This window comes from Pogoniulus pusillus, chromosome 26 (genome assembly GCF_015220805.1).
Source record: "Pogoniulus pusillus isolate bPogPus1 chromosome 26, bPogPus1.pri, whole genome shotgun sequence".
Lineage (NCBI taxonomy): Eukaryota > Metazoa > Chordata > Aves > Piciformes > Lybiidae > Pogoniulus > Pogoniulus pusillus.
In genome coordinates, this window is record NC_087289.1 from 3,513,544 (window position 1) to 3,540,191 (window position 26,648).

The 26,648-nt window shown below is 47.9% G+C and overlaps 1 protein-coding gene across 5 annotated transcripts in view; it reads right to left on the reverse strand.

The window, feature by feature from the left end:
* Nucleotides 1–613: 613 nt before the first annotated feature.
* Nucleotides 614–26,648, reverse strand: part of IL1RAP (interleukin 1 receptor accessory protein) — a 51,456-nt gene continuing 25,421 nt past the window's right edge. For 3 of the 5 annotated variants that reach the window (XM_064164736.1, XM_064164735.1, XM_064164737.1), the window contains exons 3-11: nucleotides 24,251–24,536; nucleotides 23,304–23,496; nucleotides 20,405–20,570; nucleotides 19,444–19,515; nucleotides 18,197–18,326; nucleotides 17,158–17,306; nucleotides 14,728–14,877; nucleotides 13,704–13,847; nucleotides 614–1,903 (exon numbers count right to left, since the gene is read on the reverse strand). In XM_064164736.1, coding sequence (XP_064020806.1) covers nucleotides 1,179–1,903; nucleotides 13,704–13,847; nucleotides 14,728–14,877; nucleotides 17,158–17,306; nucleotides 18,197–18,326; nucleotides 19,444–19,515; nucleotides 20,405–20,570; nucleotides 23,304–23,496; nucleotides 24,251–24,536 — 2,015 coding nt within the window. In that variant the 3' untranslated portion in view covers nucleotides 614–1,178. Of the gene's footprint in view, nucleotides 1,904–9,598; nucleotides 10,516–13,703; nucleotides 13,848–14,727; nucleotides 14,878–15,652; nucleotides 15,974–17,157; nucleotides 17,307–18,196; nucleotides 18,327–19,443; nucleotides 19,516–20,404; nucleotides 20,571–23,303; nucleotides 23,497–24,250; nucleotides 24,537–26,648 lie in introns of those variants that run through there. The other 2 variants (XM_064164738.1, XM_064164739.1) reach the window with 2 other exon arrangements.

Consider the following 26,648-nt stretch of genomic DNA (forward strand, 5'->3'; position numbering starts at 1 on the left):
CTGACCAGAGTGGTGAAGGAGACCTTTTCTTCTTTGTTCTGACTCAGGGAAAGAAAACAGATGCAGTGTATTACCCAGCCTGGAGTGCTCAGCTGAAGGAGAGTGGCCAGCTCCCAGCATTAGCACATTTTCTCAGTGGGGAGAGAAGTCATTACACACAGCAGAGTGAAGCCAATGAAGTTTTCATTGTGGGTGAAGAGTTAGAAACACTGCTGACAGCCAGCTCAACCGGCTGTTGAAACAGGAAGACTCTTCAAAGCCTCTTTCGGTTATTTAATGAAGTGTGGTTGAGTTTTGACCCCTGGGCTCTAGAGCCTGAGGTTTTCTGGGAGTGTTCCTGAGCTCATTGACTACTCAGAGAATTTTTAAATCCTATTTCCCTACATTCATAATGGTTTTCTTGCTTGCTGCATGAAAGGCCATGCAACTGACAGAACAAATTCATCATATGGTGAAGCTGAGAGCGAGGGACTGAGCCCAGGAGCACGCACTGGAAGCATTTGGAACAGGGAGGGGATTTCAGCTAGTTTGGACAAACCACCTCTCCAGGCACTGCCTGGTGGCCAGGGCTCCAGCATTTACCAGTTCTCATGGCACTTATAACAACAGCAGATTAAATAAACCAGTTTTATTTAGAGAGAAGAGACTTGTGTTGAAACCTTTGACCAGGCTCTTTTAAAGCACAGTAGATAAAGCACCATGCTGCACGGCGCACTCCTGCACTGGCTAAGGCTCCATGCTGCTCTCGTTAGCAAAGTTTTATCCTTTGCAAAACGTAGACTTGCTGTCCCTTTCCCAGAGCTTGCTGCCAGGAGCACAGCTTCTCCCTCTCCACCTCCAGCTGGGGTCTTGCCCTCCCGCACCCAACCCTAGCAGCAGCCCCGTGGCAAAGACAAGGGCAGCTGGAGGAAAGCAACACCAGAGAGATCCATACTTAGCTCCATTTCGCAACTGAAATGAACGAGAAGGACCCGGGCAGGCAGCCTCCAGCCGCTGCTCTGTCCCTGCAGGTCCCCGGCCCAGACCACCAGCGATAGCTGCAGTCCTCGGCGCTGGCACGGAGCTGACGGTGCGCACCGCCGCGCCAGCCTGCGGTACTGTACACGCAGCTTGGCTGGGGCAGGCTGCAGTGAGCTGCTTCTGCTGGCCCGGCACCTGCCGTGCCGCCAGCTTCTCGGCTAGAGCACGTAGAAGTCGTTGTTGTTGGACAGGTCGCTGTAATGGCAGAGGGCGAGAGCGGGAGCCTGTGCCGGGGCGGGCTCGGCTCGGCTCCTGCCCGGAGCGCCCTGCGCCGCCGCTCTGCCTGAGCCCGACCTGCGGAGCTGAGCGTCCCACCTGGGCTCGGCCACGGCGCGGGGCTTGCGCTTCAGTCTGCTGCCGCCGCTGCAATAGGTCCCGCAACACCGGCAGGTCAGAAAGTGCTTGGCTCGGTGTTTGGCCTTCGATTCAGACACCCGGGCCGTCCCGCCGGGAGCAAAAGTCACCGTCGCGGCTCCCCGCGGGTCAGGCTGCCCTTTCAAGCGGCTTCTTCTCCTCTGGATGGGGTCCAGGCTGATGTCTGACTGGGAAGAGCAGCTCTCGTTCCAGCCAGCGCTGGCACTCAGGCTGCGCAGTGGCAGGGCAAGCCGCAACGCCTTCCAGAACTGGGAACCGGAGCGCTTGGACTTCTCCCCCTTCCAGGTGACAAAGGAGACAGACTCCTTCAGCTGGAGGATGCTGGGGTGGGTGCACTGCAGTGGCCTGTACTCCACCACGATGAGCTTGGTGGCAATGGCATTCTGGCACATGATCCCCAGCTTGAACTCCAGGAGACTGATGCTCTTCTCTGTCAAGTAATCAGGGCTCAGGACCACGATCATCCTGCGGCTCCTCTGGATGAAGTCGAACACAGCTTCGGTGGTATCTGAGAGCGCAAGAGCAGAGGAGTTGGGGTGCACAAAGGGGAGGAGGGAAGGAGAGAAAACTGAAGGAAGCTGTTTAGTGACATACCTGCACAGATTCCCCCTTCCCACAGAGGGAAACCTGGCACAAACCCAATGACTTTCAACTTGCCCACAGTCCTGGCAGCAGGAGCTGCAGAAGCAGTAGCAGCATTTTTGGTCTGCAGTTGGTTTATGAGAAGGCTGAAGTGGTAAAAGAGAAGCCAGGGTAGCTGGGTAAGCCAGGACTGCACTCTGCCTTCTGCACTGCACAGCATCACTACTGCCCGGGGCAGTGCAGGCATTCCTAAGGGCAGGACTTGTTCAGGAACCAACTGCCCACAGCTCTGGCAGCCCTTAATGAAGGAACAAAGCGAAGCAACTATGTGGTTATGCCACAGCTTGCACTGCTGAGGCTTAGACCTATCTCCCTCCCTCTAATTCTCTCTTTTCTAGAAATGGAAGCCTTCAAACTTTGCAAGAAAAAATGTCAGCCTTAAATCTCTCCATTAGTCTCCCTAGCCATGACTAGGGGAGTGGGGAGGGGGGTACACACTGTCCTTCAGAGCATTTCTTGGGACTAATTGCAGTTTGTAAAGCTCAGCAAGATGCTTAGGTGGAATAGTGCCAGGCAAAGGCAACATTTCTTTTATTATGAATGTTGGAAAGCAGCAGGCCTGAGGAATGCCCTTGAACTTCTATCTATGCCTTGGGATGCAGTAAGCATATTGAAGGTGTCATGGCTAAGGGGTGAGCAGTGGAAAGGATGGGAATTAACAGGACTGTGGCACTTAGCAAATTGCCCCAAGTTGATTAACAGAACTGTAAAAACTTCTTTTAAATCCCATCCCCTTACTGAATGCCTGTGCCTGAGATGGCAGAGCAGCTGAGGACAAGGTGGTGTTCAAGCAAGACAAGGAGTACTGAAGTAAGAGCTCTGCATACTCAGTGAGAAAAAGCCTTGTGGAAATACCTTCCTAAGAGCCGTTTGGAGCTACCTGCTGCTCCCAGCAACTTTTGCACTGCTAAAGCCTTGATTTAGAATAATAGAATAGAATCATAGAATCAACCAGGTTGGAAGAGACTTCCAAGATCATCCAGTCCAATCTAGCACCCAGCCCTAGCCAGTCAACTAGACCATGGCACTAAGTGCCTCATCCAGGCTTTGCCTCAACACCTCCAGGGATGGTGACTCCACCACCTCCCTGGGCAGCCCATTCCAATGCCAATCAGTCTCTCTGTGAAGAACTTCCTCCTAACATCCAGCCTATGGCATCAGTCAGGGTTGGAAGGGACCACAAGGATCACCTAGTTCCAACCCCTCTGCCATGGCCAGGGACACCCTACACTAGATCAGGCTGGACAGAGCCTCAGCCAGCCTGGCCTTAAACATCTCCAGGGATGGGGCCTCAAGCACCTCCCTGGGCAACCCCTTCCAGCCTCTCACCACTCTCATGCTCAACAATTTCCTCCTCAGATCCAGTCTGAATCTCCCCACTTCCAGCTTTGCTCTGTTCCCCCTGGTCCTGTCACTCCCTGAGAGCCTGAAAAGTCCCTCCCCAGCTGTTTTGTAGGCTCCCTTCAGATACTGGAAGGCCACAAATATATCTCAGGTTGGAGACTTCTCTGCCTCCCTGCCAGTGCAACACTGGTCTTTTATACAAAGAAAATACCCTGCACTGGCAATGCCTCCTACTCTTCCAGCATTTGGCTGCCCCTTTCTTTACCTCACAGCAGAAGGTGCAATATGTTGCACCTGAATGCATCCCATTTTAATACTGTAGAGAGCAATGCTGTTTTCTTTGAAGACATACAACTAGCTGTAAAACTCATTGTTGCTGGAGTGGCTGGGGAACCAAGATCGTGGGACAGGAAAAATGATTGAACAGTAATTGCTAATAGAGAAAGCAGGGAAGGAACTGTTTGGCTCTTTACAATAACACTGGAATTTATATCAAATCATTTGAGGTATTTTTTTGTTCTTGTATATAAAGAGCTGGAGGGATTTTCCCTCATGATACACAAAGGAAAACACTGCTTCACTGAAACCAAAAGTAGCTGATAAAGCCACTTCTGGCAGAATTGTCACATAATCACTTAATGCCATAAGAGGCACAAAGAATTGGGAGCCATCTCCCAATTTACTCAGGCCAGACCTCATTCAAACCATTCTACAACTGATTGAGATCTGTTTTGAAATCAGCCAAGCTTCACTGTTTTGTGTCCCAGGAAAAGCTCTTTTGCTGGTTTGAAATGTCTTTTTGAAACTGGAATCAGAGAATCCCAGCAAAAGGTAGGCAGGAGCAGCACAGGAGAGGTCACTTATTCTACCTACCTGCTCAGAAAGCACAGGCTCAAGTAACATGAACGATTCCAACACTGCTGAAAGGGAATGTTTGGAGTTGACAGCCATGGTTTTCTGTTGTAAATATTCAATTCATAACACTCAACATTTTTTTTTGCAGGGAAAACACATAAATTCCTGAAGAGAGGCTTGATTTCTGAGAATGGGAAGCATTTAGACTTGGCTGACCAGGATACCTTGAGGTGCACAGCTCATACAAAAAAACCTAAGCAGCCACTTCAGAGTGTGCAGACAGGATGGGTCCTGCCAGGGACACCACAGGCTAAGGCAGCCAGCAATGAGGCTGTGGGATTTGGCACTGACAGAGGTGGGAATTTGGTACTCTTGGACATCAGCTTCGTGTTAAACCCCCTCAATCTTCACAACAGGGTTCTGAAGGACACTGCCTATTTCTGCTGCTTTACTTGTGTCTTCCCTCACACATCTCAGAGATACAGCAGAGGACTGTTCCAACCCATATATTTGTTCCACACCAGTAAAAGCTGAGAACTCACAGAACTCATTGTCCATAGACCCCAAATCCAGAGACTGTCACAAGTGCTCATTTTGGCAGTGGCCTGGAAGGGTTAGACCCTCTCTCAACTTACCTGCTAGCATGCAAACAAGGGGAAAGCCCCCAAACAAATGGCTTGCATGACAAAGTAGGAAGCTGAATGAACATGTGGTACCCAACTACCTGGAAGGTGATAGGCAAAGCAGCCTCAGAGCAAGTTTGACTGCTGTGGCTAGGGCAGATTTCCAAGACTTCTGCTCAGCATTCTGGCTTAGTCTCTCAAGCCAAGGGCTGATGTTTCCTTCCCATCTTTCTGTCTTGTGCTTGCCAAGTAAGCACTCTTTCACTCAAAGACATTCCATGCACACATGTCCACTGGTGGGTGACATTTGAATGCTGTGTGTTACTGTGGTTCTGCATACATGGCCTCCAGACTTCTGTAGGCACACCAAAACAAAGAGAGCCACTAACCCAGGTGATCTTGATGCTTGGACTACACACATCCTTCTTTCTTTAATAGCCTCTTGCAGACATAATGGGGAGGAAAATGGTACTCATGAGAAATGCACAAGGATTGAAATGCAAAAGTAAAAATGTTTTATTGAGAAGCAAAATAAAATAATACTGACACTTCACAGACTGAGTAACACAAAAGGCAAAAACATACAGAGAAGAGAAGGGAAAACTCTGCAACAGCTGTACAACATCAAACAGCACAGGAAGACTTTTTTTTGCAATTTGTGCCATGCTTTTTCCCCATGAAATAACAATGAGGAACTCTGTATGAGCTGCATATTGAGAAATGTTAGCTTAGAGCACAGAAACTCAAATTAATCCATTGAACTAGACAGATGCTGTGACAGAATCCCATAATGGAAACCACGTATGGCACAGGATGAAATGGCAGGCATAGATGAGGAGCTTTGCAGCTCTGCACTGCAGCTGGGACTGAGCTTTGCTTTGGGCCTGACAGCCCCCAGTAAAGAATCATAGAATCAACCAGGTTGGAAGAGACCTCCAAGATCACCCAGTCCAACCTATCACCCAGCCCTAGCCAGTCAACCAGACCATGGCACTAAGTGCCTCATCCAGGCTTTACTTGAACACCTCTAGGGGATGGTGACTCCACCACCTCCCTGGGCAGCCCATTCCAATGCCAATCACTCTCTCTGCCAACAACTTCCTCCTGACATCCAGCCTAGACCTCCCCTGGCACAACTTGAGACTCTGTCCCCTTGTTCTGTTGCTGGTTGCCTGGGAGAAGAGACCAACCTCACCTGGCTACAGCCTCCCTTCAGGTAGTTGTAGACAGCAATGAGCTCTGCCCTGAGCCTCCTCTTCTGCAGGCTGCACACCCCCAGCTCCCTCAGCCTCTCCTCACAGGGTTTGTGTTCCAGGCCCCTCACCAGCCTTGTTGCCCTTCTCTGGACACCTTCCAGCACCTCAACATCTCTATTGAATTGAGGGGCCCAGAACTGGACACAGTACTCAAGGTGTGGCCTGACCAGTGTTCAGTACAGGGGCAGAATAACCTCCCTTGTCCTGCTGCCCACACTGTTCCTGATGCAGGCCAGGATGCCACTGGCTCTCCTGGCCAGCTGGGCACACTGCTGGCTCATCTTCAGCCTACTATCCACCAGTACCCCCAGGTCCCTTTTTTCCTGGCTGCTCTCCAGCCACTCTGTCCCCAGCCTGTAGCCAGTTGTAGAGCTGCTGGGAGTGGAATCTGTCCCAGCACTTCTCTTTCCATGCTGCTCTTTCTGGACCTCTTGGGCCTGCTCCAGACCACTGCACCATTTGCTTTGTGTGTGCTCTGCTGATGTGTCTCAATGATCTTGTTCTGGAGTTGCAGTGGCCTCAAGGGCCACTGTCAGAAAGAAATCCTACTCTCATTTACTCTGAAAACTCTTTGAATAAAATCAGCAAAATAAATGAGGTGAATTGAACTTTCCGCAATACTAAGACACACTAAAACATCAGCAGAAGTCAGCCAAAAGTGAGATGTGAGGCTTTCCCTCTGCCTGCAGATCTGGCAGCCAATTACAGAGATGCTGAAAACACAAAAAGGTGAAGCTGGGCAAAATCACAGTCACAGAATGGAAGAGACCCTGAAAGCTCATCCAGTCCAACCCCCCTGCCAGAGCAGGATCACCTATACCAGATCACACAGGAACGTGTCCAGGTGGGTTTTGAATCTCTCCAGAGAAGGAGACTCCACAACCCTCTTGGGCAGCCTGTTCCAGTGTTCTGTCACCTTCACAGTGAAAAAAGATTCCTCCTGTTTCCATGGAACTTCCTATGCCTCAACTTCCACCCATTGCCCCTTGTCCTGTGATCAGGCATTACCAAGCAGAGCCTGGCTCCAGCCCCCTGGCACTCACCCTCTACATACTTATAAACAAGAGTGAGATCACCTCTCAGTGTCCTCCTCCCCAGGCTAAACAGCCTCAGCTCCCTCAGTCTCTCCTCGTAAGAAGATGTTCCATTCCCTTCATCATCTTTGCAGCTCTGTGCTGGACTTTTTCAAGCAGTTCCCTAAGGCCCTCCTTGAACTGAGGGGCCCAGAACCAGACACAATATTCCACATGTGGCACTGAGGCAGAGTAGAGGGGGAGGAGAACCTCTCTGGACCTACTAACCACAGCCCTTTGAATACACCTCAGAATAGCAGTGGCCTTCTTGTCCACAAGAGCACATTGCTGGCTCATGGTCACCTTTCCATTCACTAGTATCCTCTTGGTATCCTCTGTCTCCAGGACACCCATCTCATTCAGCACTGGGCCTACACTGCCTCTAGGGTTAGTTTTTCCTGCAATGTATTTGAAGAAGCCCTTTGTTGCCCTTGACCTCCCTTGCAAGGCTGAATTCCAAGGAGGCCTTAGCTTCCCTAGTTGCCTCCCTACATGCTCTGACACCAGTCTTATGCTCCTTCCATAATCTGTAGACTCTCCTCTTCCATTTGAATTTGCTCAGCAGTTCCCAACTTAGGTGTGCAGGTCTCCTGGCTCCCTTTCTCAACTTCCTACTTGCCAGGGTTACAATGGCTTCATAAAGTTGAGCATGGTTTTGGGTGCTGTCTGATATAAATGAAGCTTTATGGAGTGTGAGAAGCAGCTCTGTCCCTCCTCCCTACAGGCAGACACAGTACAAAACCTCCTAACAACAAAGCTCTTAGGCACCTCTGAAGAGATGAGGAGCTCCACTGCCCTCAGTGAAGCTGGCTACAATTTCACCTGCTTAAAACAAAGCTTACATGGGACAAGGAGAACAAAGAGCAAGATGAGAAAGAAGCTCTGTTCTTCTTTTTTACAGTACCTGCCTAATGACAGGGGTGGCTATGGCTCCCCACTGCCCTGGGCTAACATTATTAGTCATAACATGCTAAGAGTAAGAGGCTTTGTTGATGCCAGGATTCAAGCCCACACCTTGAAAGCTGAGCTGTTTGCTGAGACACCCTCAAACCTCTTTGCTCAGCTGGGTGCAGAGACTCCAAATTGTAGTGCTTCTTTAATGCCATTATGGGTGGGTATGCCTCACTCACTACCAGCTAAGCAAAAGCACCAGTCAGAGGTAACCCAGGAGCAAGCAGTATCAAACACAAGCAGGCACTCTGCAAGTGGCAAGGCACTGCACTGGCAGCTAAAAGAGCAAGGCAATGTCCTTGCTTGCCTGCAAAAGCTTGTAGTTTTGTGTGAAAATGTTGTGGACAACAGCACCAGCCAGTGCTAGGGTCCTGCTGCACTTTGGTCTGTCCTACCAAGGGACACTTTCCTCACTCTGAAAAGCCTGCCTGTTGAGGGTTAACTCACCAGGTCCTCTCCTGCTGCCTCCCATTGAAGCAAAGAATGGTGCTCAGTGGTTTTTTAATATTCCCACTTTGTGCAAAGGTTGCAGATGCTGAGATAGATCCTCTGTTCTGCAGTTCTGGGCTGGAAATAAGATGGGAGGAGACTTGCTTTGTAAAGCCAAGGGCAGCTTAAACTTGAGCCCTGAATTACGAATGGTGATGTTCTTCATACCCAGGCAGAAAACACTGAGTCCTCATGGAATCACAGAACAGTCTGGGTTAGAAAGGACCTTTAAAGGTCATCTAGTCCAATCCCCCTGCAGTCAGCAGGGACATCCACAACTAGACCAGGTTGCTCAGAGCCCCACTCCACATGGCAGATGTTGCCAGGGATGGGGCAGCTACCACCTCTCTGGGCCCTCAGCATGAAAAAAAATTCTTCTTCAAATCTAACCTGCATCTCCCCTCCTTTACTTTAAAACCATCACCCCTTGTCCTGTTGCAACAGGCTCTACTAAAGTCTTTGTCTCCATCTATCTTGTAGAGCCACTTTCAAGTATTGAAAGGCCACAGTAAGATCTCCCTGGAGCCTTCTCTTCTCTAGGCTGAACCACCCCAAATATCTCAACCTTTCCTCATAGTCTTACCTGTGTGAAGCAAACAGTTATTGTAAGTTCCAGCAAGCCTGTAGGTTTGCCTAGGGAGCTGGACATACATCCAGTGTCACCCCAGAGGCCTCAGCAGCACTTTGCTCTCCCCACAACCAGCAGCACAGCTATAGCAGGAGGATACAGTAGTAAACTGGAGTTCCTTGTAGTGCTTGTGAAGTCCTTGAGTGTACTTTACATAGATGCATCTCTCAGCTATGCTCCGTGACCTGGAGACTTTCCCCACGTTACAAGCGTTATGGCCCTGAAGGACCTGGGCTACTCTGGAGACTAACACAGACCTAGAGACTGACCACTTATCAGTAGAAATGCTACAATACAAACATCACCTACCAGAAGGGTTTTTTTAAACAGCCATTTCACACTATTTGAATGCACTGCTCTTACAGAAATGTGGGGAGCAAAGAGCCTCAAGAGTGTATGCTCCCACTACTAAGGCAGGAATGTGATCCCACAGTGATCTGGACTATATAGCTGGGACAGGTATGAAAGGCTCCATCCTGGAGTCACCTTTCAAACTGCTCCCCAGCCTCTGCAACATGGATCAGTGACCAGGAAGAGAGAAAAGGAGCTCCACCCTGGATGCTAATGAAGGCCCCATAGGAGCTGGATCTAGGAGTACTGGCCTACAGAAATACTGTGCTATCACAAAGTGCTGACTGCATCCCACCTGGACAGCCCAAATCTAGCCCTGAGGGCCGGAGCTTGTGTGGCTCATGACAAGGACACTTACAGAAAGGACACATGTGCATCTTTGGTCCCTCTACTGCCAGGGCAGCAGGAAAGCTGCAGGGAGGTCTGACTGCCCTCTGAAATGCCTGGGGAACAGTGAGTGCTTCATGGCAAAAACTCCAAGTTCCTTCCCATGCCCTGGCTTAACCTGTAGATTCCTGGGGTTTGTTTTGTTTTGTTTTCTGATGATGTCAAACATTTTTCAGGGATACAAATGAGCCCATCAAGGCTCAGACTCCTGCTAATTTTTTTCACTGGCATTTCCACCTGCAGCTGCTTCCAGAACCTGCCCTTTGGGAACTTCGATTTCTCGCCTTTCCATTTAATGACAGTCAATGCCGCCTGGGCCTGCTTCAGCTCCTTCACTTTGCTCTTCTTGATGGCTTTGTACTGCACTAGAATGACTTTGATGTTGCCCTTGGAGGCCATATTCTCTAGACCAGCTTTGAGCTCCAGCAGGGCCTGCGTCCCCTGCAAGACGTAGTTGGGGCTCAGGACAACAAGCAGACGTCGACTTTTCTGGATGAAGCTCAGGGTTTCGTCTGTGACAACTGGGAGAAAGAAACATTCAGGTGGTTAGTGATGGCCAAGAGCATGCTGCTGAGCTACCAGTGTGACACCAGTTGTCTGCTGAAGGGAACAACACAATCCCTTGGATGTCCTCTCTAAAGATTACACTGGTTCTTCCCAACCCTGCAAGGGATTCCAGGCCTCCTACACGATGACTGATACTCACTGCCCCATATAGTGACAGCTTCTACTCCCAGCCCCAGGCTGCCTGCAGATCTACTTCCTCCTCCCCGTGCTACACAGAGATGCCTGAGGTAACTGCATCTAAAAGGCACTGTACTCTGTGGCAGAGACACCACCCAATGCTGAGGATGCCACGGAGACAAGAGAGATAACATGGTAGGCTTAGACTTGGCTTCCCTATAGTGAGAGTGGAAAAAAGAAGCTCTGTGGAGCAAAGCAGGGAAATTCCCAGCTGGACATGACCTCAAGGAAAGACTCAACCTGACAAAGTAGTGGCAATCCTGACTGCCTACGCTTACATCCCCCTCTGGCAGATGTCCAAAATGACTCTGGGTCATCCCTTCACTCCTTTTCCCTCAGCTTCCCCAACACATATACACACAGTAGGTATCTACATTGTCTCTGAGTGTCCTCGTGGGTTACTTTGCTTTGGAAATGCTACCATCCTAATTCCTGTTACTCATCCAGCTCCCATTGCTGTCACTGACGGAAGAAGATTGGAGCATTTCCTGGGACTGACAAAGAACTGTCCTGAGGACTTTTAATGAAGTGTCCCAAAAGTGACACCCTGCAAGCAGGAGATGTCTCATGGCAATTGTGGATCCTCTCTGATTTTCTAACATCTGCAGACAGACTGTCCTTAGGCACTTTCCTGTAACGAATGTCAGAACTCCTCCTAAGTGTGAATCCCAGTGCTTGCATCCTGCTGCAGGACCTCCCACACTTCACTGACAAGGGAATGCTCTTGACTGGTCATAAAACACAATGGAGAACAGAATAATGCTGACTGGCAACTTCATTTAGTTGTGAAGCACGTTTGGTTAGCTCCTGTCAGCAAACTCGTAGGATAATCCCTCTCCCACTGTTCCTTCCTCAAGGATAACATAACTCTCTACTTGTGACACAGATGTGCAGTCTGGAGGCACGACACCAGTTGCCAAAAGCTATTCCCTGGCCTGCTGTGCTTCCCCAGGAAGGAAATTAGTCAAATCCTACCTAAGAAGCAGCAGAGAAGCCTCAGTAGTGTAACAAACAGCAGTGCAGTGATGAGCCACCCCCGCAGTGATCTGGAGGGCTGGTACCAGACTGGGGCTGGTAGTGACTGCCACAGCAAGCAAGGATGGGAGCGTTCTGGGGGTAAGGGTGCAGGGCAGGGAGCACAGCACAGCTGTGCTGGGAGGCAAACAAGATGCTCCAAAGGGTAAGGATGGAAAGAAGCAACAGAGGCAACAGGAGGAAGATGCATATCCTGAAGAACAGCTAGTGAGAACACAGCAGACCTGCTCTCAGCCTGGCAAATAAGGCCTGGAGAAGGCCCTGCCATGTCATCCAGGCTCTCTGTAGAACGAACAGCACCAGACCTGCAGCTGCCTCCCTGTCTCTAGGTGCTCATAATTAAAGTTGCTGTGTTCTGGCAACAATCTAGAAGAGGAAAATCACAAAGCTCAGGCTAACTCTGCTCTGGCACACAACTGGCCTTGGACTCTAGCAGCACCTCCTGTCCTACCCAAAATAGACTCCAACCTCAGTAGCAGAGGTTCTGTCCTGACCCACAGCCCATGAATTCAAAGCAGGGAGGTTTGCACTAGCAGATGTTTGGGCTTTACACTTTTGGTAGGCATCAGGGATGATAAAGCCCATCCAGGACACTGAAAATTGAGAGTGTTTGTTAGATCTGTGCTCTGGCTGTGTCACATGTGTGACTATGAATACCTGGAGAGTTTCAAAACCCTTACCATTGCTGGTGCTTTGCTGCATCTCTCCAGCAGACACTGTGTCCAAAACTTTGTATGATTTAGTTTGAAACAGCTAAAAAACCCCTCTACATCTGAGTGAAGAGATGAGTCTTACCTTACCTCACTCAACAATGTCTGCTGCACCTTCTCTGGGAGAATTTTCTCTTCTTGAATGCAAAACTGAGAGGAATTTTAGGACCCAACAAAATGTGACTGCTTGGCTGATGGCTCGAGCAGTGTTTTCTCTCAGATGTAGCCAATCATTAGTAGGAAGGATTTTGAGCTGTTTCTGAACCATCCTTTGGCCTAGATATTGGATAGATCATCTTAAGACATTGTCCTTGCTGCAGAAGACCCCTGACATTGATAATATGAGGGAAAGGAGAGTTGATGTGCATGGAGGGTCCAAGAGCTTGTTTGACTTATGGTGGTGACCAGGCCTGAGCCAGCAAGGCAAGCTCTTTCTCCACATTTCCCTTCTGCAATAGTAAATGGTCTTCAGTCATTGGGCTGGCTGGGACTCATTGGGGGTTGGACTCAACGATCTCCAAAGGTCACTTCCAACCCCTAGCATCCTGCAATCCTGTGATTGGAAGAGATCTGACCCATCCTGAGTGTTCTTTGGGTTGATCTCTTGGTTTGTTATCAATTACTTGAAACAAAGTAATCTTAATCACAGCAACTTAATTGTGTGTCACATTAGACACAGACTAATTAATGAGGGTGAGTGGGAGGTGTTCTGGGAGGGCACATTATCCTCTCACTAATGTTGGCACAGTGTTCTCCACACCTCCCTGAAGCAGACACTCCTGGTTTTGTACAGACACTCACCATTACCCTCTGTAAGTTACAAGCCTGGTCCAGTATCACACCCTGAGTCTTTTCTTTCTAGCCTTGTCTCTATCCCTGATTTCTAAAGTCACTTCAGAGGATTTGTATGAAGGTCAGTGGCCTGGTTCCCTCCTGCTGATAGATCAACCACTCCTGCATATAGCTCCTGGGGGGAGGAAAACTGAAATGACCTTCAAACACCACTCGCCCACTGTAGCCTTTTTGGTGTCCTGGAGTATCTGTGACACTGCCACACGAAGCATAAACATCAGAAGATGCCAAAAAGAGATGGTTAATGGAGGTGAGTTAAGAAACAAAGGATAAAGTTAATCTGGACAGACAGTTCCTATGGATTATCAGCACCAAAGAACAAGAAAGAGAGGATGCCCATGGAGCACAGCCCCCTGTGAAATACTCACTTCCCCCGGGGAGGCTGTCTCTGTCAAAGATACACAGCTTGTACCCAAATTCATTCTCCAAGACTCCTCGCAGCGTCAGCAGCACAAATTCCTCCTCCTCCGCGTTGCGCGCATAGGACACGTACACATCATACTCCTTCCCGTCTGAGCATGGGGAGCACAGAGAAACAGCAGAAGACACACCTGTGACACTGCACCTGCTGAGCCTTTGACTTGCTTCACAAGAAAAGCAGATAGGAAGCTTGGAGCCGCTTGGAGCCCAGGCACTGCGGGTTTAGACACATCTATTTCCATAGTTACGAGACAGCAGCATTGCCTCTTCAACTGCCTAGCCTGAATGTGCAGGCACCCAGAATCTGCTGGGTCTCTGGAGGCATGGGACTGCTGCAAGACAGTCAGCCCATTCTGTCCAGCCTCCTTTTGCCTGTTCAGTCACCTGAACAGTCCCACCAGACAGAGATTTGCACTCTGCCTACACCCTTCAGGAGCCACCACACCCTGGTTGGCAGGTTCACACCACAAGCTGAGAGGGTTCAAACACTCTCCTCATCCTACAGAGAAAGAAATCTCAGCTCAGCATCTCAAGAGATGAACCTCCACTAACACAGAGAAGCCATGGAAGAACTGAGAAGGATGATTTACAGATCAGTCTCTTTATATGCCTGCCCACATCGTAAAGCAAGTCACCCTGGGTTTGTGAAGCCTTACAGTCACCAGAGATTCTGATCATCTAGATCAGATGAAGCAGCTAGCCACCAGCAGGGAAGTGCCCCAGGAAGCCTGACATATCCAGGCTTCACCTCTGCAGAGAATACAGAGAACTTCTCTGTCCCCTGACCCAAGCCTGACTCCTCTTGCTCTGAAAAGACCCAATGCAAGTGAATACAGACATAGAAATGGAATGCTGAACTCTTCTTATGCTGTAAAGAGGGTTAAAAATATCTTCCATGAAAATTCCTGCATGAAAACAAAAGGTCTGGACTGCAGCAAGATTAAATACATAATAAGCCCTTTAACTCCTTACCTAGAATGGCTTCATCTGTCCCAAAGTGAGCTCGATAGAATAAGACCATTTCAAGCCAATAAACATGATAGACGACTATCAGCACCACGATGAGCAGGATGGTTGCCCCCAGTCCACAGGCCAGCTCCACAGTGTACTTCGGTGCTACAACTGGGTTTGAAAAGAAAGAGGTGGTCTGGTTTGCAGGACAGGTTGGACTTTCAGCTAGGCAGAAACAAGCTTGTGTCACATGCAGCCAAACACCTCAGTGGAACAGTCAAGAGCCGAGCAGGCCCTTCAGCAGAAGGTGGCCAAGCCAAAGCTCTTCTGGCAGGACATGTGATGGCTGGCCACCCTAGGGTCCCCATTCTGGGTTATTTGGTCTGTTAGGGCTAGCACAGAGCAAGCCACAGAATAGGCTGGACTTGTGACTCTGAGCAAGACTCTGGGAGCAGCTAGATGGCAGAATGCCTTGTGCATTCCCTGTGCAGGAAGCCACCTGTACAGTCCAGAGGCAGCTTATGAACGTGACTCTTTCAGCAGCAAACACAGACTCTTAGAGAAACACAACAGCATGCACTTCTAGGAGAGCCAACCAAAGCTCACTTGCAGCAAAATAAAGGCACTGGCCACCATCTTCCCTCCCCATTAAACATCCTTGTGGCTGTCCCAGACTGACAGCAAGTCCCATATCTAGCCATGGCCTCTTTCCTCTCAGGAAAGAGCTACAGAAAAGCTAAAATGCCAATAGGGCAACCTATAGAGAACAAGCCAGAACATCACAGGCTGCTGCCCAACTCATACAGTATCTGTCACAGCATTGCTGCTTATTCACATGAAGGAGAGAACTCTTCTGACTGTATTCCTGGGCAGCTCTGGTGTGATTCAGGTGGCAGCTGACATGCACGCTGGCAAACTGCATGCTAAAAGGACAGCAGTGAGTGGAAACATCACCAAGTAAGTTTTATTAGAAACTGAATTACAAAAAAAGAAAATGGAAGGAATTGAACAACTTTCATTGTGTGACGAGCAGCAGAAGTACATGAGGAGGAGAGAGAAATCATCCAGAAAAAGCAGATGTATATAAGCTAATGTAATGAAAGAGTTGGAGCCAGCATATATAGCTACTTGCTAAAAACTGGAAGACAAGTGTTGAGGAGTTAGGTTCTTGAATGCTTGATGTTCCTATGCACAGTGGGATGGTCTGCAGTGAGCTTAGCTTAAGGTTGCTTTGCCAGCAGTGGTTGGGGATGGTTCTTGCATTTTGCTGCGGAACAGAGCAGAAAGGAGGGGTGGTGAGTAACCAGGCCTGCTCAGAGCAAACCCACTCAGCCAACCAGGAGGAGATGGGGGAGGAAGACAGAAGATAGTATGGATCAGTCCACTAGACAACAGCATTCAGGCATTGCTACATGTATCTGGAAAGAACCTGAAGATTTCAGATTTGCTTCCACTACACGTACCAGAATTATCATCCCAGAAGCATTATGCGCACAGGATGAACATACTGGCAGATAGTTTCAGCCTTTCTCAGTTGTGTGTTTGGCCTATTGTTCCATTCTAATGATCCAGTAATGGTTTCTCTTGAATGAATGGGACTGAAAAAGGAGGACAAGTGCAAAAAAAGAAGAGAAGGAACTCTCCCAGTAAAAACCTCTGTAAGCCTCCTCATGCTAATAGTAGCACAGAGTTGGTGGCAGAAGTGTCTTGCATACTCTACACAGGGCAGGGAAGCACCCCTTATGAGAGAGGGGAGGACAAACTCCAGTAAGCAAGTGTGAAGATCTAGATGAGATTGACAGAGGCAGAAATATCCACCTTACTTAAGAAAACTCACATATCTATCATGAAGGCTCAGTTCTTACTACTGAGCGGTGGGTCTGGGAAACAGGAACAAAATCCTTGATGAAAAGAAAAGATACAGGAAAAAGCCTACACTGAAAAGATCTGGATCACTCCACACCATCCATGCTGAAATGGCTGTGTCTAGGCTGACACAGCAGAGGGAAACCACAGTGTTGTGACTAGACTGCCTCACTCAACATCAGCATATGCAGTCTGCATTCTGGAGGACGCCAACTGATAGCTGTTGTGTGATGCAAACCATCACACAGCCAAGTGACTTGAAATCATTTTAAGCAGCCTGACCCCTCAGGTCTACTTCAGTTGTGGACATGAATGGGATGAGAACAGGTCTATCCCACCCTTCTCCCTCCTGAGGCACCTGACCATGGTAGGGTACATGTGACATGCATCCCATACTCCTGCCTCCAAGAAGCAGTGCAGCACAGCTGCAGTAACACAGCAGTGGCAGAGAGCAGTGTGTGCTGGGGGAAAAGGCCTGCTGGAATTATTTGCTTCCCTGTGGTTTTGCAGGACAAAACTCACAGCAGAGCTAACAGCCCTCTCTGAACATGCCTCATTTCCCACTCGTGCTCTGCAAGCATTTACCTTTCATGCGTACTACGGCCTGGCCACGGTCCTCGCCTCTGGCGTTCCTGGCGTAGCAAGTATAGTTCCGTTTCAAGTCCTCTGGTGTGGCCTTTGAAACTGTTAGAGTCCTTCTGACAGTTTTGTCTTCAAACTCTCTAGTTTCTTCACTGCAAGAGAACAACTAGAACATTACATATGTAAAACTGCAGCAAATTCTTAGAGACAAATACTCCTTTCCTTGCTGTAATCCAGCTTTCTCTTCTAGGAAACCAAAGCACCTAAACTGGCATTTGTAAATTGATACCCACTTTGGCTTTTTGCACAGCTTGCAGCTGTTCTTCCTTTATCTCATTTTTCTTAATATTTATTTTTCCAGTCTTAATTTTTTTCATTGCAGCTGTGTCACATTGCGCTTCAGAGATAAAAGAAGTTCCTGTCTGCAAAGCAACAAGATCTCATGAACTCAGGATTCAGAGTCCCTGTCACATTTCCTATGCAATCCAGCATGAGTCACTTTGTCTTTGCTTGAATTGATCACCTGCAAAGTGGGGATAATGCTGTTTGCTTTTGCTGCTAAGGTTTGCAAACCAAGTGGGGCAGCAACTGCCTCCCACACGTAATTGGGCACCCAGCAAACGGGACTCTGAACCTCACCTGGATTCTTCATGTCACTGAACCTCTATCCCTCCTAAGCAATACTAAGCATACTATGTTTTTGTCTTCAGCCTTTGTTTCTTGAAATGTTTTGTCACTTATGCTGTCTCTGCCTGCCCCTCTTTTAGAAGTCCCATGATAGAGCCAGGACCTGAACAAGTCATGATGCAAACAGGTAAGGAAAGCTCACTCAAACCTTTGTGTAAAGAAGGCACTGTCCGGGTCTGCTGGCCTCCTGCCTGGGGCTCATTACAACATGGTGCAGACACATGGGGTTTTTATTAACATGCAAGTGGGGAATTCTATGCTCTCTTGCAAGGGAAAAAGGGACTAGCAAATCTGTACCTTTAGCAGGACCCAAAGGAGGGTTAAACACAAATGAGGGTTCACATTTCTGTGTTACCTTTGTGCTACTTTTATCCTGGAGTCCGTGATGTAGTCTGTGTTTTTCCCATCTATGGTCCACCACACTTCAGTCCGAGAGTCCTTCAGGAAAGTGAAGAAGACTTCACAGGGCAGAACAAGGTCATCTCCTGGGAAGAGCAGATCACAGTGAGGTATTGCAATGCAGGAACATCATTACCCTGACTTTTATGCTTTGCAGTGATCCTACCAGCCTAAGCTCTGCCTCTCTTCAGGAAGGAATTAGCCCAGCATCTGCCTTCAGACATCTAAGAACAGTTTAACATCTCAGACATGCTGAATTAGGACAGGAAAGCAAATTGGAAAAGTAATATCCTGCCTTCTGACATGTGTTACAAATTCTTTGACTGCATGAAGTGACCCACCCAAAGGCAGACACTCCATGCCAACCACTTCCTTAGAAAGCCAGGCAGTATTAATCATCCCCACTGCTCAGCAGATGTCATACAGTGAAGGATTCAACCCCACAGCATTTTGGTGTGTGCAGCTTTGTTCAGGCACTCAGCTTCCCTTGGGGAAGTTCAGGAGTGTAAGTATCTTAGTGATCAGTCTGTAAGCAATTGTACCTTATAGTGTAACTATGGAAGAAGTCTGACCTCAGGCCAAAAAAAATGTGCTTTAAAGTAAAAATTCTGCTGCTGATCATCGTCATCATTGGCATCATATTTATTACAGCAATGTAATGGGACATGATCTGTTTGATATAGGGAACTGCTCCAAAGAACTATCAGTCTAAACAGATGGAGTGGGGGAAGGGGTGTGGTACCCTGCTAATCAATGCTGTGAGGCCAGCAAAAGAAAAGCTGTCATCATTTAGGAAGTAATCAGCCAAAAAGGGAGAGGAGATGAGCAAGAAGTGGCCAGAAGGCTGAAGCCACTTAATATGAGGGGGGGGTGAGAGCAAACCACAACCAGGAACAGGGCTGAGATAAGATTCTGCAGCTCAGAGGCTCCTTCAGCTTCTGCAGCTGCAGTCCGACATGTCCATGACTGAATATCCATCTTTATTTGTATCTAACTGTAAACTTTTAAAGCTGTGGTCTCTTGCTCTGGCACCAAGAACTAGCACTCCATGCTGTCTGCCAGGTAACTTGTGGCAGCTTGAGTACTCTGTGACAGAAAGCAATGGGGATGCGGCAGAAGGGGAGAGCTTCTGGGCCTGGCTGTGTCTCCCCACCCTGACACACAGGCTTCCAGTGATAGCAGGCAGCAAGCACTGCAATTTACCTGCTTCCACTTCGTAGATAACTTTCTCATTTGGAGAGATGAATTGTGGTGGCAAGGCCTTGTTTGGAGATCCTGCAGGAGAGAAGAGAGAGCCCCGCCAAGTAGACTCAGACTTCATGAGAACCTGGGGTCCTTGCAGCCTTGCTCACTATGTCCTCATACCCCATTGCATGGGTCCCAGTCTAAGCTGTGATACAACCCCACTGCAAAGTTTCAAGCAAAGAGAAATCTAATCCTAGTCCCAAAACTCAGGGCTAGATCCAGACTGGCCTCTCAGATTGGAAGAGCTCCATACCCTTCTCTTTTCCTGCTCAGCATCTCCCACAGGGCACAACCCATGCCAACTTTTTATTGATGCCTTTAAAACACAAATACAAACATAATTTCATGTCACAACTACTTAGTGCAGCTCTTAAAGCATAACTTGCCATAAGATTTGGCATGTGTTTTACTGCTGGCTAGTTTAAACTCTGTCTACAAATCCCTAGCAGAAAGGCCAAGTTTTTGTGCCTAGGACAGACCTGTGGAACCACTGGGCCAGGTAACTGGAGCCCTGCCTGGCCAATAAGACTCTCAAGGATTGGAGACTGGAAGAAGACCAAAGCAATCTGGCTATAATAATAATAAGCAAAGGGCACTGGAGACAAAAATGGCAAGAGTGCCAGGGTTATGCATTCACAGGCCAGCAGAGGGTAGCCCTGGCCATCTCATGGGCTTTATATCATCACCCTAAGCCAAATCACGATTTGTGATGCTTGGGGCATTTGACACGGTGGTGGCTAGGACCTCTGGTGCAACATATTCTAGGCAACCACTCAAAACCAACTCCAGCAAGGAAAAATGTACCAGGTCAGCCAGATACTGTAGACTGAGCACAACCACGAATGGATCCCCTGACAGACTCTTCTTCTAGATGTTCTTACCACACCTGCATTTTTACACATTTTAAAGTCACTCTTACCCACTACCTTCATCTTTATTGTTCTGGTGAGATTATAGGTTCTTCCATGGTCCTTGAATGTCACAACACAGGTGTAATTGCCTTGGTACGTGCTGCGGACAATGTGAATGACAAGCCTGGGCCCTTGAGGGTGTCGCTCATGGAAGCCATCCACCAAGTTGCAGTTCTGGAGTAAGGCAGGAAAAGAAAATATAAGTTTTTGAATTCAGAAGTAAAGATAATGGTTTGAATGCTACTCTAGGATGATCTGGTTCTTAAAATATGAACAGAACACAATGTTTGGGATTGTGATGTAGGTTGGACTCGAGTACCGTAAACTGTGAGCATGTTGGAACACAAACTTATGTTCCACCTCGAAAACGAGGTCAGGAAGCAGATGAACCTTAGAGTTTTATAAAACTGTCTCTATTTAGGGTGGGGTAAAAGAGAGATCTCTGATTCAGAAAGATATCTGCAGTCAAGATGAGCACCTTTGCTGAGTGAAGAGTACATGTGGACAGGTCGGAGCGTGTCCAGAGAAGGGCCAGGAGGATGCTCAGAGGGCTGGAGCAGCTCTGATGTGAGGACAGACTGAAAGAGTTGGAGCTGTTCAGTCTGCAGAAGAGGAGGCTCTGAGGTGACCTTCTTGTGGCCTGCCAGTATCTGAAGGGGGCCTACAAAAAAAGCTGGGGAGGGTCTTTTTAGGCTCTCAGGGAGTGACAGGACTAGGGGGAATGGAGCAAAGCTGGAGGTGGGTAGGTTCAGACTAGATGTGAGGAGGAAGTTCTTCAGTGTGAGAGTGGTGAGAGCCTGGAATGGGTTGCCCAGGGAGGTGCTTGAGGCCCTGTCCCTGGAGGTGTTTAAGGCCAGGCTGGATGAGGCTGTGGGCAGCCTGCTCTAGGGTAGGGTGTCCCTGGCCATGGCAGGGGCGTTGGAACTGGCTGCTCCTTGTGGTCCCTTCCAACCCTGACTGATTCTATGTGAAAAGAGACAGGAATAAGATGATGATGTATTCACAACTGGATACTGAGCCCAAAGGGCATGTCCTGTGTTGATGTCAGCATATCTCACTCTCTCCACACTAACCTAACTACCCTGACTGACTTCAGCTGAGGGCTTCAGAATCAGCAAGAGGCAAATCAGACTTTGTAGTACAGCAACCTTAAACTCAAGAAAAGACTGGATGAGGCACTTAGTGCCATGGTCTAGTTAACTGGATAGGGCTGGGTGCTAGGTTGCACTGGCTGATCTTGGAGGTCTCTTCCAACCTGGTTGATTCTATGATTCTGCACTTTCCATCAGGCTAGGGGCAGAAAAGCTCTGCCAAGCTCCAAACAAAAGATCTCTTTTCAGAATGGGGTTATGCAGATGACATCTTAGCTGCCATAAACCCCAAAGATGTGCACATTTTGTACGAGCCTATTTCTGAATGGTACATTTACAAACCAGATACATCCTAAAGGAGCAGTTTTTAAGACAGGGGTCATATACCATTTGTACTGATTTTTTATTAGGCATGGGATGACTTGCTGCCTGAAAAATGACTTCCATGGGGCTTTTTATTTCATTCTGCTAATTGATTGTTGAGATGGGAATTTCAATGAACAGTACAAGTAAGGCATTTTCAACTCTTGGACACAAAAGGAAGCTTTCCCTGAAGGGTTTATTTTTTTCTTTTGGGGCAGCATTTGTTTGGGTTTTTGTTTGGTTGGATGGTTAGTTGGTTTAGTTTTGGGGAGGTTTTGCCTGTTTTGTTTTGGGGTTTTATGTTTGGTTGGTTTGGGGTTTTGTTTTCTTGGGGTTTTTTTTTAGATCAGCAGATCACCATCCCCTGGGGGTGCTCAAGAAAAGCCTGGATGAGGCACTTGGTGCCATGGTCTAGTTGACTGGCTAGGGCTGGGTGCTAGGTTGGACTGGATGAGCTTGGAGGTCTCTTCCAACCTGGTTGATTCTATGATTCTTGACATCTTTATGTTAAGTTTACTCATACAGAACCTCCTGCCTAGAGATCCAACAGCACTTTATAAGCAGTTAGAAAACTCACTCTCAAAACCCTATAGCTACACATTCAATGAGAATTCTTACACTCTCTCAACTAAAGGCATCCACCCAGAGAAAAACACCAAGGTCAAAACTTAATAAAATTGAGCACTAATTCTGTAGGGAAGAGCCTGAGGATGGCTGGAGACAGCCTAATTATCAGAGTAGTATGGAAGGTGGGTTAGGAACATCTCCATCTTCAGAGAAGAGCTTTGCTGAACTGTGTCAAACAGGGCACTCAGTGTCCTCACAGGGGCCTGACATACAGCTTCATTTCCTGACCTGAAAGGATGCTCTTCTCATTAGCAGGTGTGAGGTTGTTTTGTTTGGGAGGGTTTGTTTGTTTGTTGGGGATTTTTGTTTGTGTTTGTTGTGGTTTTTTTTGGTTTGGGGTGTCTGTGTATGGCTTGGGTTGCACGTTTGGGGTTTTTTTTTTGTGCTGTTTTTATATTTTAGGGGGTTTTTAGGTTGGGTTTTTTTGAGGGTTTGGGCTTTGGTTTGTCTTAGTGGTTTTATGTTGGTTTGTTGTGGTTTTTTTTTAACAGAAGGTGGAAATATGAATCACAGTTTCCTTAACAGTGATAGTGACTGGCTTGCACAGCAGGTCAGGTATACTGCTCATTAATAAGCTGAGGTTCCTAAACCCCTGCTAAAGTATTCTCCACTTGTCCCCGGTGGTCAAAAAAGTTTGTGTTAGCTCTCAATTCCTTTCCAAGAAGAACAGTTTTACCCTTGAACTGAATGGAAACAAAGCTATTAAAATCAATAAAGCTTCATTAATGGTTTCATCACTGGGGAGACTGAAACATAGCCCCATGGCTCTCATGCTGACCATTGCTTTTACAGCTATTCCCCTACTGCCAAAACAAGTCCATCTTACCAAGTACCACTTGACAGTTGGTATTACACTGGCAGGGTAAAATCCATCAATATCTGGACAAACAATCTTCTCATTGGCGTGCTCTAAGTAGAACATCTCCTCAGTGGGTTTTATGGAATGGCTCACACAAGAGTGTGGGTCTTTTGGAACAACCTCCAAGGGAAATGCAACTTTGCTGCAGTAGGTAGTATTTCTAAGGACAGAGGATAAGGCTGATTAGGTGAAAGCTGTTTACTCCTAGAGCAGTGGAATGAAATAGAAATCACATCTGCAATAATGAGCATCATAGTGCTGATGAGGTATATACAGCCTTAGTTGACTCATTTATAAATGGGAAGGAAAATGCCATCAGAGGTGGCCACGCTGGCTCAGAAGAGCCTATAAAAATGACTAACAAGCCACATCCACTCCCCTGCTGGTAAAGCAGATATTAGGGTCAAAGACACAATGAACAAGAGACAACATGAGGAAGATCAAAAAGAGCCTGTGCTCAGTGCATAGCAGAAGCTATCTTCATTTTGTACCACACTCAAAGACACTTTTAATTTCCTAGAAGTCTGAATCTCATGAATCTTTGCCAAATTAGCATGCAGTCAAAACATTACCCCTGCATCTCAAGCTATTTTTACACTAGACATACAGATCACTTCTTAATGGTGAGTGCCTGTGGATTTTGCCATGGGCTCAGCAATAATATTTTCATGGGCACTTGCAGCTAGCAAGGAGAGGCATGCTCATTAATGTTTGCAAGGCTCCAAGCATTATGATGATGTAAATTGGTTCAGCACTGAGTGGTCTTATAATTGTAACATTCTTTTCCCAGTAATGCTTATGGAAATGATCTTCAACCTACAGAAATACCCGTTGCTAACAGCATAATTACCCCACTTGCATGAAAGTCCTTCAGTTACACTGAAGACATACAGAATCCACACTGCAAAACCCACCTCAGCATGCATGTGTAATTCCCAGTGTCATTGAGAAGAGCAGGCCAGAACCAAAGGGTATCTTTCTCCTTACTGATGTGGTTGTCTGGCAGGCGAAAATTTATGGGCTCCTCCAGATCCCGGTCCTGCCCAATCCTGTACCAGATCAGGGTTAAGCCAGCAGAATGGGCTGTGCTGTAGTTGTACTTCAAGAAGGTCTCAAAAAGTGGGCATTTGATCTTGGCAGGCTCTCCATCATAAAGCTGGATCTGCTTCATGGTGTCCACACCCCAGTCATCACAGCGTTCTGCAACAAGGAGAACAAGGTAGCTCACCTTGCATGTCTGCAGGAGAAAAAACACTTCTGCCCATGTTCCCCACAGCTCTTGGGTCTCTCCCAATTAAAATCAAGCAAAAACGGTGCAGTTTGGCAGGAAGGAAACTGGGCTTTCAGAGAGCAAAGCAAGAATACAGTGTTCATTTCTAGAGCACTTGCAAACCTCTACTTTGACTTGTACACATCCTAATTTCCTTCCAAGTCCACATCCTAATTTCCTTCCAAGTCCACATCCTAATTTCCTTCCAAGTCCACATCCTAATTTCCTTCCAAGTCCACATCCTAATTTCCTTCCAAGTTATTTGTGCCTCATCAAGAGGGCAGGACATCAGGCTTCCTCAAGAGCTCTAAGAAAATTCAACTCTACTCTCTTGTGTGGAAAATTCAGAAGAAAGCAATGCCAGAGGTGGGGGTGTGTGTGTGCATCCATACAGAGTGACAGGCAAGATGGAAATAGAAGTACTGAAGTGAGAGGGAAAAACCCCAAAAGCACTGTACACGTCAACCCTCCCTCTGAGCTACAGGCCACTTGAATGGTTGCAGGACAAACAGCACAGTCAAAATTCATTTCTCTCCTGAGCCCTCTTTTCCACTCCATTTCTCCTCCCCATCAGGCTGCCCAGTCCCGAGGAGACTCGCTGCAGCAAGGCGGTAGCAGGGTGCCAGAGACCTGAGCGCAGGCTGCAGTGCCGGCGCCAGCCGAGCGCACAGAGGAGCTGCGGTCACTGCATCTCCTGTCTGCCCGTGCCAAGGAGGCAGAGCACAGCGCCGCACGTGTCCCGGCGCATCTCCTGTAGCTGCGGGGAGGCAGCAGCTAGGGCAGCCTGACGTCTGAGAGCCCACAGTGAGCTGGAAGAGCAGAGGGCTGTGCTGCCTGCAGCAGTCCCCAGGAGCGGTGTCTCAGCCTATCACGGGCACGCCAGAGACGACACCGCAAAGCCTCTCTGGTCTGCAGGCATTAGGAAAACTCAGGAGCAAGAGGCGAAGGAGAATACAATATGCTCTTTGAGAGCAGTTCTTCTGAACTGACTTCACAGGTCCAAAAGCAGGACTCTGGCATTTTACCTTCCTTAAATAGACAGTGGGATGTAGCATGGCCCTAAATTCATACTTAAGTTTTAAAAGCAAACAGACAAACCTTTGAGAAGATAGCCCCACAGTGCTCAAAGGCAGCGATGCTAATGCCTATGGCTCAGCAATGTTTAGTCACAGTGAGGAGGGATCTAGGCCAATAAGAACAGAAGTGTTTTCTGGTGGGTTTACACCTAAATGAGATGCAGACTGCACTGCTCCTCCCGTGGTAGGCCAAACACCCGTATGACAGAGTGCTACTTCTGGAGAAAAAAAGAATGAATTGGGCTAGGAAGAGGCAGTGAAGCTACCCAGAGCACAAATATTTGCTACTAGGAACTGAAATGCCAAACCCAAACGGCTGGAGAGTGCCACAGCTCATCAGCTAAGAAACATACAGATGTTTCTTCCACAGCAGCACAGCATCAGCATCATGACTATGGCTGCCACCATGGCCAGCACTAAGGCTTGCTGGAAGCCTGATGTCGTGGGAAGGTGCATAGTGTCCTGTCATCACTACAGTCAAGGCCAAATGGAACCAGCATGCTGCTTTATGCTGGTGGTTTTAAGCTCCTGGATTTGACACAGTCAGATGAGCATGCTGGTGATTGCATGCTAACTGCCTCTTCCTAGCCCAATTCATTCTTTTTCTCTCCAGAAGTAGCACTCTGTTTGGCCTACCACAGGAGGAGCAGTGCAGTTTGCATCTCATTTAGGTGTAAACCCACCAGAAAACACTTCTATTCTTGCTGGCCCAGATTCCTCCTCACTGTGACTAAACATTGCTGAGCATTAGCATCACTGCCTTTGAGCACTGTGGGACTATCTTCTCAAAGGTTTGTCTGTTTGCTCTCAGAAAGAAGCAGACCTGGGTCTGTAAACTGAGACACCTGAGTTCCCTGCAGCTGACCTTACTGTCTCCTCTTGAGCTGCATAAAAGCAAATTGTCCTTATTACTTTGAATGGCAGGACTGGAGAAGAAGAAAACTATGTAAAACATCACAGCACTGA